Genomic DNA, 13408 nt, shown 5'->3' on the forward strand with positions numbered 1-13408 from the left:
CCAGCTCTTTACCAGCTCTTATTTGAAAAAAGGTTCTTCCTCAAATTCCCCCTGCACTTGTTGTGGCCCCAGATCTTGTATAATCAGCTCATGGGACACGTTTCTCTTTATCCAACTTACCTAATCCTGCCTCTTCTACACTGCTATCACATCTCAGACCAGCTCTTCCATCCCTTTTACACTTCCATATATATTTTTAAACATTCATTTATGGGATATGGGCATCGCTGGCTGGGCCAGCATTTTCTGCTCATCCCTAGTTGCCTTTGAGAAGTTGGTGGTGAATTTTTACTGTCCATTTGGTGTGGGCAGACCCATACGGCTGTTAGCAAGGGAAGTCCAGAATTGTGAAGGGAACGTGTAGGTATATCTGCTGCACTTATCTTAGATGGAAGTAGACTTTGGAAGGTTCTTTTTCAAAAGCGGCTTGGTGAATTTTTGCAGTGCATCTTGTAGGTAGTAGACACTGCTGGGACTGTGTGTTGGCGATGGAGGGAGTGGATGTGGTGCCAATCAAGCAGGCTGCTTTGTCCTGGGTGGTGTCAAGCTTCTTTAGTGTTGTTGGAGCTGCACTCATCCAGGCAAGTGGGGAGTATCTTACTCCTGACTTGTGCCTTGTAGATGGTTGACAGACTTTGAGGACACAGGAGGTGAGTTACTTGTAATTTAGGATTCTTAGCCTCTGAGCTACTTTTGTAGCCACTGTACTTGCATGGCTAGTCTAGTTCAGCTTCTGGTCAATGGTAACACCTGTTGATAGTGCATGTTCCAGTGCTAGTAACAGTATTGACTATTAGGAAGTAATGGTGAGCTGCCCCATTGGGAGAGATGGTCATTACCTTGCACTTGTTCAATAAAAATGGTATTTGTAGCTGTCAATCCAAGCCTGGAGATTGTCCAGGTCTTGCTGCATTGGACATGGAACTATTTCAGATATGAGAGATATTATAAATGATGCTGAACATTGTGCAACCAATAGCAAACATGCCACTTCGGACCTTAAGATGGAGGGAAGGTGAAGGAGTATCGAAACATTCTTTTTATTTGTTTTTAGATTCCCTACAGTGTGGAAAAGGCCCTTTGGCCTAACCAGTCCACACTGACCATCCAAAGAAGTAACCCACCCAGACCCATTTCCCTCTGAGTAATGCACCTAACGCTATGGGCAATTTAGCATGGCCAATCCGCCTGACCTGCACATCTTTGGACTGTGGGAGGAAACCGGAGCACCCGGAGGAAACCCACACAGACACATGGAGAATATGCAAACTCCACACAGTCAGTTAACCGAGACTGGAATTGAACCTGGGACTGTGGTGCTGTGAGGCAGCGGTGCTAAGCACTGAGCCACCGTGCCACCCAATTCCAGTTTGTTTTAAATTCATAACTTTTGTTGCCTTTTCATTTCTCTTATTTAATCTTTAAGTTTGCACATATGTTTAAGTTTGTCCTAATACTTATATTTACTCAGTGAAGTTCATTGTCCTGGATACTTTAGAAGCATCCCGTTTTCCTACCAGGTGATGTGCTTTCCAGCACCAGGGACAGCTCCACCTGAGGGAGATGGGGATGCTGTTGCCACTCTCTTAGGTTCTCATCTTTTTCTCTCTATATTCTTTTTTTTCCACATCAATCTGTTCAGAGATGTCACTACACACATCTAGGGTTACTGAGGAGAGCTGAGGCATTGGTTCCTGATAATTATTTCCATGGCTTTATGTTGGGGTGGTGTTTCCCACAGAAGAGAGAAGGTCCCCTTGAAATCCAAGAGACAATAAGTCTCCCGTGAATTTCTCAATAGTTTCCTTTGAGACTCCTGATGATGGCAATGGGTTTCCATATATATCCATCACCCCAAGAGACCAAAGTACATTCCTGGCATAAAAAAAGACTTACAGATTAATAAGTATTCCTTGGACTCAATGATAAGGATTCATCTTGTAGGTAGTAGACACTGCTGGGACAAGATGAATCCTTATCATTGAGTCCAAGGAATACTTATTAATCTGTAAGACTGTAAGTCTTATCACCACTGGCAAGGAAGAAAATAAAGATGATAATTGGACTATTGGAAATAAGTGTTCCAAAATATAGTGACAATACTCTGTTCAAGATCTGAGATCCAGTGCCTGGTTAACTCCTGTTCTTATAGTTCAATCTTTATGGTAATGGCTCTGTTTTAACTATTTCTTGAGCTATTGCCAATGACTATGATGATTGGTGTGTTTGGCACTGATGAGCTATAATAGAGAAAATACGTCAAAATTTATAATCTCAAATGTCAACAAGCCAGCATGTATTCTGAGATGTGATGCCCTGCAGTGCTGCTGAACAGAATGGTCGAAGGAATCTCTTCAGGCTGCCTCATACAACATATAGAAACTGGCTGAGGGTGGATTTAAGGTGTGGAATATGTCATATACTTTCTTATTCACTTGATACGAGGGGCTGCAGCCCAGAGAGGAGACTGAACAGATGGGAAGTGGGTCTTTCAGCCAGTGGGCATCTTCACAATATGCACCAGGAAAGGCCTGGGATTCCAGGTTCAAACTGAGCTGACAGTAATACCCCCCACCCTCCATCCCCAAATCAGCAAGACAGGATCATTTGGGTTTGTAATTAGATTTGGGCTGGAGAATTTTAGTCAATGCTCCCACAGAGAAATGCATTGAGTTTACCAGGATTTGTAAACCACATGCTTTAGTTAAAAATCAGCAAGTGTAGAAATTATTCTTGGGAGTTAGTGCAATGTAGACAGTATTGATCAATAACTCTCCATTCTCCATCAATCATCAGTTTTATCAACTCTTGTGTATAACAGGCAATTGATCACTACCTGCAGGGCTTGATGATCTCGTCGCAAATATTGTGGTCAGTTTTGGTCTTCTTGTCTAAGAGAGAATGTAAATTCATTGGAAATGTTTTGGGGGAGGGTTACAAATTGATTCCTGGGTTTAATGGGTTCCTCAGTATTTGAGGATAGCTTGGACAGTTTGGACTTGTTTCCAAATTAGTTTAGAAGTGTGAGGGGTGACTCGACTGAAGTGTACAATATCCTGAATGGCCTTGGCAAGGTGGACATGGCAATGATTTTTCCTCTTGTGGGTGAGGAGGTAGTGTTTTAAATCAGGAATTAGTCTTTTCAGACTGAGATGAGGAAAACAGCTTTTTATCTTTCAGAGGGTTGTGTGGCTTCAGAAGTATTTCCCTCAGAAGACAATGTAGGCAGGTTCATTTTTTTTAAGGCAATGAAAGATTTTTGTTGGTTAGGGGAATCAAAGCTTACTGGGCCCAGATGGAAACATAGAATTTGAAACACAAATGGATCAGCTGTGATTTGAGAGAACGGTGGATCAGGCTCAAGGGGCAGCATGGTCAACTCAAAACCCGATCTACGTTCTGCAGTCCAGAGGCAATGCTGCATGAGTAGGTAGGCTGCAGAATACAACCACATGATGGCATCACATCAGTTGGGGGTTGTGAATAGGGAGTAACAGGAGGGGTAAGCAAATGGGAGTCAGCCCAACCTGAGCTTTCCAATGAAGTTTTCTCCCCCTCGGGACAGGTCTGTTGGATCAATTGAAATGAGGTAGTTGGATGTCTTGCTCCTTTTCCGCTTCCTCCCAGCCAACAAGAAAACCTGGGACAAGAGAGACAGACGCATTTAGACAGCGGTTAATACCCAGAGGAGGCAATTGTGTAGCGTCTGCATTGACATTCCAAACAGACATCAGGTTAATCCAGACTGGCCTATATTACAGCACAGGGGACAGCATGTTTCCAATTGTGGACAGATATAAAATAAGCTCGAAGGTTGTATACTGCAATCAAATGAATAATCTCCGTTGTCACTATGTGTCTGTGTATTAATGTCATTTTATATATGAATGTGTTTGTGGCTATCCTGATAACCCGACTGACAGAGCTCCTAACTCCAGTGTGCAATTCCTACAGTTACTGACACTCCCCATTCTCTGATAACTTTAAAAAGTAACTCTGTGAAATAAAGGAACTTTCTACAACTTTGTTTCTGCTGGGGTTTGAATGATAATAAACAGTGCCCACATTGCAGTTCCGTGCCACTCAAATTTTGCTGGGTGAAGAGAAATCCATTGATGTACATTGAATATTATCTGATAAATCACACACAGTACCCCACTGTTCTCACAGGAGATATCTACTTGTACCCTTCCCCCATCCCTTTGTCAGCAAGAACTAAGGATGGACTGACAACATGTGGAGCTCTGTGCTGAAGATGACAGTGTGTGGAGCTCCATGCTGAGACCGACACTGTGTGGAGCTCTATGCTGAGATGCCAGCATGTGGAGCTCCATGCTCAGGCCAACAGTGTGTGGAGCTCCATGCTGAAACTGACACTGTGTGGAGTTCTATACTGAAACAACAGCATATGGAGCTCAGTGCTCCGACCGACAGTGTGTGGAACTCTATGCTGAGATGCCAGCATGTGGAGCTCCATGCTCAGACCAACAGTGTGTGGAGCTCAATGCTGAGACTGACAGCATGTGGAGCTCTGCATTCAGACTGACAGTGTGTGGAGCTCCGAGCTCAGACCGACAGTGTGGAGCTTCGTGCTCAGACCGACAGTGTGTGGAGCTCCGTGCTCAGACCAACAGTGTGTGGAGCTCCTTGCTCAGATCGACAGTATGTGGAGCTCCGTGCTCAGACCGACAGTGTGTGGAGCTCCGTGCTCAGATCGACAGCATGTGGATCTCCATGCCCAGACCGACAGTGTGTGGAGCTCCGCACTGAGACTGACTGCGTGTGGAGCTCCGCACTGAGACTGACTGCATGTGGAGCTGCATGCTGAATAGAGTGAGTAAGAGATGTAGAGATAGGGTTAGTGGGAGGTATCCTTTTTCTAGGATGTGGGATTTCAAGATTGGGGCATGTTTTTAAGGTGAGAGGAAAGAGATTTAAAACGACAGTGGCAAATGTCTTACACAGAGGGTAGTCCACATGTAGAATGAACTTCTAAAGGAAATAATGGATGTGGGCACGGTTACATTTAAAAAAATTTAGATAAGTACTTGAATAAGAAATGTTTGGAAGGATATGGACCTGGAGCAAGCAGGTGGAACTAGTTTTGATAGGGATTACAGTTGGCATGGACTGGTTGTCCTGAAGAGTCTGTCCCTGTGCTGTGTGACTCTATGACTAAGAGGGAGTCCATAAATATTGTGTATTGGAACTTTCAAGACGTATTTGATAAGTTTAATGAGATGCTATCCTTTATTGTGAGAGGAATTGAACATTAAAGAAAGGATGTTATGAATCAGATACAGATGGTGTCTCAAATACTATGTCTAATTTTGGTCTACTTATTTAGAAGATAGAATCCCTACAGAGTGAAAACAGGCCCTTCGGCCCAACAAGTCCGCACTGAGTCTCTGAAGAGTAACCCACCCAGACCCATTCCCCTATATTTACCCTTGACTACTGCCCCTAACCTACACATCCCTGGACACTGTGGGCAATTCAGCATGGGCAATTCACCCAGCCCGCACATCATTGGACTGTGGGAGGAAACCCACACAGACACAGGGAGAATGTGCAAACTCCACACAGACAGTGGCCCGAGGCTGAGATTGAACCTGGTGCTGTGAGGCAACAGTGTTAACCACTGAGTTACTGTGCCACTCCATTTACAGAGAGGTGTAAATGGAGGCATTTTGGAGGGAATTTTCCAGATTGCCTCCTTGATTGAGTGAATTGTCTCTGGGGGACAGAGTACAGGCTGGGCCTAGCTCCACTGGGGGTTAGAAGAATGAGAGTTGGTTGATTGAAGTGCATAAGGTTCTGAATGGTGTTGACCAAGTGACAGGGATGAGAAGTCTTTTCTCTCTCAGTGGGAAGTGTGTTTTTGAAACATCAGAAATCGGCAGAGGTAGGATCTTTGAACTTATTTCAAATTGAGGTGGATGTGGGAAGTGTTAGGTAGTGGAAACAAATGTTACTGGGTTAAGTAGGAGCTTGGGATTCATTAAAATAAAACAATTAGTCATGATCTAGCGGAGTGGTGGATCAGACTTGTGGGGCTGAATGGCCTAATTCCAGTTCTATTTCAGGAGATTATGAAGTAGGTTATTGTGGATAATCTTAACATGGATTGAGGGTTGGAGAAAGGATTGGAAAGATAGAGCAGGAATAAGTGGGTCATTTTTGGCTTGGCACGAGATAATGAATAGACTGCTGCATGGATCTTCCCCTGCCACTGCAGGAACTGCAAAACCTGCACCCACACCTCCCCCCTCACCTCCATCCAAGGCCCAAAAGGAGCCTTCCACATCCATCATTACCTGCATATCCACTAATATCATTTATTATATCCGTTGCTCCCGATGCAGTCTCCTCTCCATTGGGGAGTCTGGGCGCCTCCTAGCAGAGCGCTTTAGGGAACATCTCCGGGACACCCGCACCAATCAACCACACCACCCTGTGGCCCAACATTTCAACTCCCTCTCCCACTCTGCCGAGGACATGGAGGTCCTGGCCTCCTTCACCACCGCTCCCTCACCACCAGACGCCTGGAGGAAGAACGCCTCATCTTCCGCCTCGGAACACTTCAACCCCAGGGCATCAATGTGGACTTCAACAGTTTCCTCTTTTCCCCTTCCCCCACCTCACCCCAGTTCCAAACTTCCAGCTCAGCTCTGTCCCCATGATTTGTCCTACCTGCCTATCTTTTCCACCTATCCATTCCACCCTCCTCCCTGACCTATCACCTTCATCCCCTCCCCCACTCACCTATTGTACTCTATGCTACTTTCTCCCCACCCCCACTCTCCTCTAGCTTATCTCTCCACGCTTCAGGCTCTCTGCCTTTATTCCTGATGAAGGGCTTTTGCTCGAAACGTTGACTTTACTGCCCCTCGGATGCTGCCTGAACTGCTGTGCTCTTCCAGCACCACTGATCCAGATGCTGCATGGATCTCAGCAGCAGAGCCGGCACCAATCTGTCAACAAAGAGAGAATAGAACATTTCCACGACTATACTAAGCTAGATTAGAAGGTAAACTGCAAGCAGGACAGAATGAGACTTCTAAGGTATGTAGACAGAATAAATGAGTGATCCAGAACACAGCAGTTTGAGTACAATGTGGGGAAATGTGAGATTTTGGATGGAAAGAAAGGAAGATAGATTATTTTGAAATGGTGAGAGAGTGGGATATGATGATATGGAGCTTGGATGTCATTGTATATGAATGACAGGAATGTAACATGCAGCTACAGTAAGTAGGTTAGGGAAGCAAATGGCCTGTTAGTCTTTATTACAAAGGAATGGGAATAAAGAAGTGACAAAGTCTGACTGCAATTGTACAGGACATTGGTGAAAGTAGTAACCCAGTAGGGAAAAGCAGCAAGACTTGCAAATTGCACATACTGGTCTGACTAGTGTTGCCAACTTCAAAATTGTGCTCCAGTGTCACCTATCGGTTCATTTCCAAGTGTTACCAGATTCTTATGGTTTTTCTCCCCTCCAGGAGTAAGTTACTGTGTATAGTCTGATCGCCCAATCAAGCAATGAACATAGGCAAAAAGTGAGGACTGCAGATGCTGGAAATCAGAGTCGAGATTAGAGTGGTGCTGGAAAAGCACAGCAGGTCAGGCAGCATCCGAGGAGCAGGAAAATCGACGTTTCGGGCAGGAGCCCTTCAACAAGGATGAACATACGTAACTTGGAAGAAATGTAAGGAAAATTCATCAAAATGATTCCTGGGAGAAGGGGATTATCCTATAAGGAGTGTTTGAGTAAACAAGGATGGCATTCCCTACAGAATCAGAAGAGTTCTAATTGAAATGTATAAAATTCCCAAGGTTCGTGATAACTCAAATCCTGTCAGGATATTTGCCTGGTGAAGGGACCTAGAACTGTGATATCCAATACACTAACTACCTGTCACATGTGGCGAAATTCTTAGAGATGTGGTAAATCAATGCTGTTCACTTTTAGAACTGCATTGCATCGTGTTATAGTTGCAATCATAGATGTAGTTATGGATATCCCATACTGGACAGTTAATACACATCTGTCCTTAAAGGAGCAAGGGTGAGGCAAACGCATCAATATTAGACAGAACTTACAGATTGATCAGGCCACAGCTGTGTTTATCAGTTGTTCAGTTGTTAGCTGGTTTTCAGTTGTTAGCTTCCTCGTTAATTGAATACATGTTCAATGAAACAAGAAAACTAATTGGAAGACAAGTTGGGGGGTGGGGGTGGGGGTGGTCAGATCAGAACCAGAAATGTTCCTCACACTTCATAAAAGGAGAGGCAGAGCTAAGATCCAGACTGCTGCCCACTGCAACACCTTTTATTCGGAGCATGTGAGATGTGTTAAAGAGGAAGTTGTTCAGTCAGAGAATGGAGGAGCTTGGGGCTGAATAGAAACCAATTAGGTCTCTATTCAAGAGAAAGGTCATGAACCCTGAAACTGTCCTGGTGGGGGGAATGGAGGTACTGGATATCTGTGATAAGGGGAGATGGATAAGACCAAGAAATTGGAAACTGCTAAAATGAGAGATGACATCAGAAGAGTTATGGATATAGGAGGGCAGAGACTGAATAAAAGGGCAAAAGTAGAGGCAAGATAGGAAGGAACCAGTTCAATCAATCTGAAATGAAAAGTCCCCAGAGGATTTTGTGGATTTTGTAAATGAGACAGAAGTAATGTTCTTTATGATTGGCTGACTATGAAGAAGGAAGCAAATTAAAATGTTAATGCTGTTTCTCCTCACTCAGATGCTGCTTGACTTTTGGAGTATTTCCGGCATTTTCTGTTTTTATTTCAGATCTTCAATATCTGCAGAATTCTGTTTTTGGAATTAATCATCATTGCAACCTTCTCCATCCCTGTTCTCTCCCTGGGATGCACTCAGATCTGGAAAGGCATACTGTGAAGTGGTTTGACAGCAGGACCAGCATTTGGAAGGAGAGTGGCCCCTTTCATCTTACAATGTTGCTGTAGTATTGTGGGATGGGATGTTAACTGAAGAATAGGGTTTTGTTTACCTGAAATTGGCAACTTTGTCAAACATTTGTGTTGAGTAAGTTGCACACAGCACCACAAGACTGCCAGTAAGGGTTCAAATACACAATTTTCCTAAGATTATATAGCAACATTCAAATGCAAATAGCCTTCATCTCAATAGTTCTGCTGAAACAAGCAACTGAAATGATATTTTTTTAAACATCATGAGCTGTGGGTATCATTAGCAAGGGCAGTATTTGTTGCTCATCTCTAATTGCCCTCAAACTAAGTGGCTTTCTAGGTCTTTTGTGGGAAAGTTAGGAATGAATGACACTAGAGTGGGCCTGGAGTTACTTATAGGTCAGACCCGGTAAGGATAGCAGATTCTTCCTCAAGGGATCTTGGTGAACCAGATGGGGTTTTACAATGACTGATCATTGTTTCATGCTTGATACCGTGATTAACTTTATATTCCAGATTTGTCAGTTGGATTCAAGGTTGCTTGAAGCTATTAAAGCATTAACCTGGGTTTCTCGTATAGTTACATTATCATTGCACCATAGAAGCTAAAGGTCTATAGAATGTTCAGATGCTGGTTTCAGAAATGTCTCGTAATACAACATAAAAGGCATGAGTCAAAGCACTGAAGGCAAAACGTAAAGATTTTTCAACTCTTTCCCTCCAAAGTTTCCTAATATATCAATTCTGATAAAATACAAAGTTAACTCTTGAACAAATTTGAATTTCTTAAAAAATAAATTGAAACATATTGTCAGAAGGGAACACTTCAATTCACAGATTGTCACCACCCGATGATAGTATGTGGAACAGACTTGCCTTGTGGAGTAGTTAGTTACGAAACCTTTTTGAAGTTGTTCACCTGGCTGTTTCACTGAGTTTGTTGGTCTTGAGTGCAGAGGGTTTCAATTTAATAACCTAGTTCCAAAAGCTTGTGCTGTTGATTTATTGACATCGCAGGCATTTTGTGCCATGAGCCAACATTGGGACAACATTGACGTTTGGCAAATATCAAAATCCTGTTGGTCAGGACCAATGTAGAATCAGACTGAAGGCTTGGCTGTTAATGACTGTGATAAAGAGACATTTCTTCATTTGGATTGTTGTGAATCTTTGGAATTGTCTCTCCCAGTGGATTGTGGACTCTTAGTCATTGAATATATTAAAGACAGAATGATGGATCTTTGCTTATGAAGAAAATTCAGAAATATGGAGTTAAAAATCACACAACACCAGGTTATAGTCCAACAGGTTTAATTGGAAGCACTAGCTTTCAGAGTGCTGCTTCTTCATCAGGTGGTTGTGGGGGATACAATTGTAAGGCACAGAATTTATAGCAAAAGTTTACAGTGTGATGTAACTGAAATTATACATTGAAAAATACCTCAATTGTTTGTTGAGTCTTTCATCTGTTCGAATACTATGATCGTTTCACTTCTTTCATGTGTAAATCACAAAACCTTTTTTTAATAAGTTGCATTCTCAGTTTAACTGTAACAATTGGTGATAGCTAGACAATATGTTGAAGGTGTTAGCCCCCTGCATTCTCTGTCTATGCCATGATGTTTAGATTCATTCTAATCTAGAAAGTGAGATAACAGAATTTTGCATGAATTCATGCAGTTTTTGAGCAAAGTACAATGTAACTCTGCAAGTACAAATTCACCCCACAAAAGTATATGTGTGTCTGTGTGTGTGTGTGTGTGTGTCTGTTTGTCTGTCTGTCTGGGTTGGGGGGGTTGTGACACTCAGTAGACAATCAAGGTATTTCTCAATGTATAATTTCAGTTACATCACACTGTAAACCTTTGCTATAAATTCTGTCTCTTACAATTGCATCCTCCACAACCACCTGATGAAGGAGCGTCGCTCCGAAAGCTAGTGCTTCCAATTAAACCTGTTGGACTATAACCTGGCGTGATTTTTAACTTTGTACACTCCAGTCCAACACCAGCATCTCCAAATCAGAAATATGGAGATAGTACTGGAAAGGAGAGTTAAGGTGGATGATCAGCTATGACCTCATAAATGGTGGAGCCAATTCAAAGGTTCAATTAGTGTATTGTGTTCCAATTTCTTATGTTCCTAAGAGGCTTAGTGTGTCAAACTCCTGTGCTGAGGTCCCAAATAGGATTCTGTGCTGAAGCTTTGTACTGGAGCTCTGTGCTGGAGCTCTGTGGTGAGGCTCTGTGCTGGAGCTCTGTGCTGAAGCTCTGTGGTGAGGCTCTGCGCTGGAGCTCATTTCGAGCTCCATGATGGAGCTCTATGCTAGAGAATTGTGCTGAGGTTCATTTGGAACTCTGTGCTGAGGCTGTGTAATGAGGTTCATTGGGAACTCTGTGCTGAGGCTCTCTGCTGACTGTATGGACTATATTAATTTTCATGATTGCTCCATTTGTAATTGATATTTTGAAAGCTGATCTTTTGTAGACAATTGGAACAATGACTAGTTCCTACCAACAAGTGGAAAACAACATCATTGCTTGTTAAAACCTTGTCTGACTGTAAACTGTTCCTCACTTGCCTAGTGTTGTTCCCTTTCAAGCATCTTCTGTTTTAACTATGAAGATGGACATCAATCTTGCTAAGGATAGTGATAGTTCATTCTGAGAAATTCCTGAGGTCAACTCTGAGGTAAAAGCTGAGCCCCAGTCCTATCCAAACCAAACCTGAGGGTTCACCTCGAACAGCAGCAGCTAAAGGAACTTAGCTACTTTCTCAGTAGACTTGCTCTACCTTTTTACTCTCATCTGTGTCCAGGTGCAGGTAATAGGTTGGATAAAGGCCTCGGTCCATGCCTTTCTTGTCTCTTGTGACTCTGCATTTGATTGTCACGCCTTGCGCTGCAGGTGTCAAGACAAACTTCTCCAGGTCATTAATCTCCACAATGGGTGACTCAGCCCGAGATATGACACTGTCCTAGAAACAAACAGAAACTGGGGAATTATCTGCTGCATGCTGGATCTTGATTCGACCCTCTCTGTCCTGCTGTGGGAGACACATCCTTCTCCCATTTTCAGTTGAGCTATCACTGGATGCTCCAGTACACCTTACCCTCGATCCACGTGGGAGTATCAACATCACAATTCATCAACAACACTAATGAGGTTTTTTTTGTGTAATCTCTTAATATTATTAGCTAGTCAGGATTGATGGTGGGAATGATAACTTATAGCTGGATTTTGCAGTAACCAATCTCATTTGAAGCAGCAGCCATTATAAATGACAAGTTTCATGAACATGCCATGGCTGACTTGGAGACCAGGGGATGATACGAAACAATATACAGTCAAACAGTCTGGAGGCTTTTTGCCTGGCGCTAGGTAGGAGTGGAGTAAGGGCTTCTGGAATAATCAGTGGTTTAGGAATGAGTCTATCCAGTTAGAGAAGCCTATGGGTTTTAGATTAGATTACTTACAGTTTGGAAACAGGCCCTACAAGTCCACACCGACCCGCCGAAGCGCAACCCACCCATACCCCTACATTTACCCATTACCTAACACTACAGGCAATTTAGCATGACCAATTCACCTGACCCGCACATCTTTGGACTGTGGGAGGAAACCGGAGCACTCGGAGGAAACCCACGCAGACACGGGGAGAACGTGCAAACTCCACACAGTCAGTTGCCTGAGGTGGGAATTGAACCCAGGTCTCCGGCGCTGTGAGGCAGCAGTGCTAACCACTGTGCCACCGTGCCGCCCAATGAGGGTTCCTCATTGTGCACAGAGGAACACTGTGAGACATGCTCAAACCCAGGAGGACAAGGTTTAAATTTACCCTTTGGGATTTTGACCAGATGCTTGCTGCTGGGTTGGCCACACTGCTAACTGGCCGGTTAGGATGTCTTTGGGATCCTAAGATTCTGGTTCACATTAATCTACAAGATGATTCAGGATGCCCACATTTCTAAAAGAAAACAGGAATCTTGAAAACGCAGTGGTTTGGGAACTCTAACTTTGTATCTGTATCCTTCTTTCCCAGTTCTGACTGGGTGTGAGGATCTAAAATTTCTCAACAAGATGATTGCAATTGACACATTGTTATAATCCACCAGTCTACCTCCATTTTCTTAGGGATGAGGTGTGTTGGGTTCCCAAGTTGATGGATGATGTTGGAGATATACATTTAACAGACAATGCAACCAGTATATGGCTAGGGCCAAAACCCTCATGGTCATCTCAATCCCTGTCCTATCTCAATGCCTATCTCCTTATTTATGACTTGTGAGACTTGCAGAGACTAATCATTTCTATCACTTTTGATACATAAAGCCTTAAGAGGAAGTCATGTGTCAAAAAAAATTCTTATTACATTCATTGTCATCAAAACTTGTTCATAGCAAGATTGTTAATGGCCTCTTCTGTGGTCATTCCCAGTCTTAGACTGTCACACTTACTC

At 43.3% G+C, this 13408-nt stretch overlaps 1 protein-coding gene across 1 annotated transcript in view; it reads right to left on the reverse strand.

Annotated features, from left to right (window-relative positions):
• Positions 1-13075, reverse strand: part of LOC132828125 (tubby-related protein 3-like) — a 34883-nt gene extending 21808 nt beyond the window's left edge. The window contains exons 1-3 of the mRNA XM_060845033.1: positions 13070-13075; positions 11744-11926; positions 3528-3640 (exon numbers count right to left, since the gene is read on the reverse strand). Of these exons, the coding sequence (XP_060701016.1) occupies positions 3528-3640; positions 11744-11926; positions 13070-13075 (302 nt within the window). The remainder of the gene's footprint in view (positions 1-3527; positions 3641-11743; positions 11927-13069) is intronic.
• Positions 13076-13408: the final 333 nt, after the last annotated feature.

Source organism: Hemiscyllium ocellatum, chromosome 26 (genome assembly GCF_020745735.1).
Source record: "Hemiscyllium ocellatum isolate sHemOce1 chromosome 26, sHemOce1.pat.X.cur, whole genome shotgun sequence".
In the NCBI taxonomy this organism is placed as follows: Eukaryota; Metazoa; Chordata; class Chondrichthyes; order Orectolobiformes; family Hemiscylliidae; genus Hemiscyllium; species Hemiscyllium ocellatum.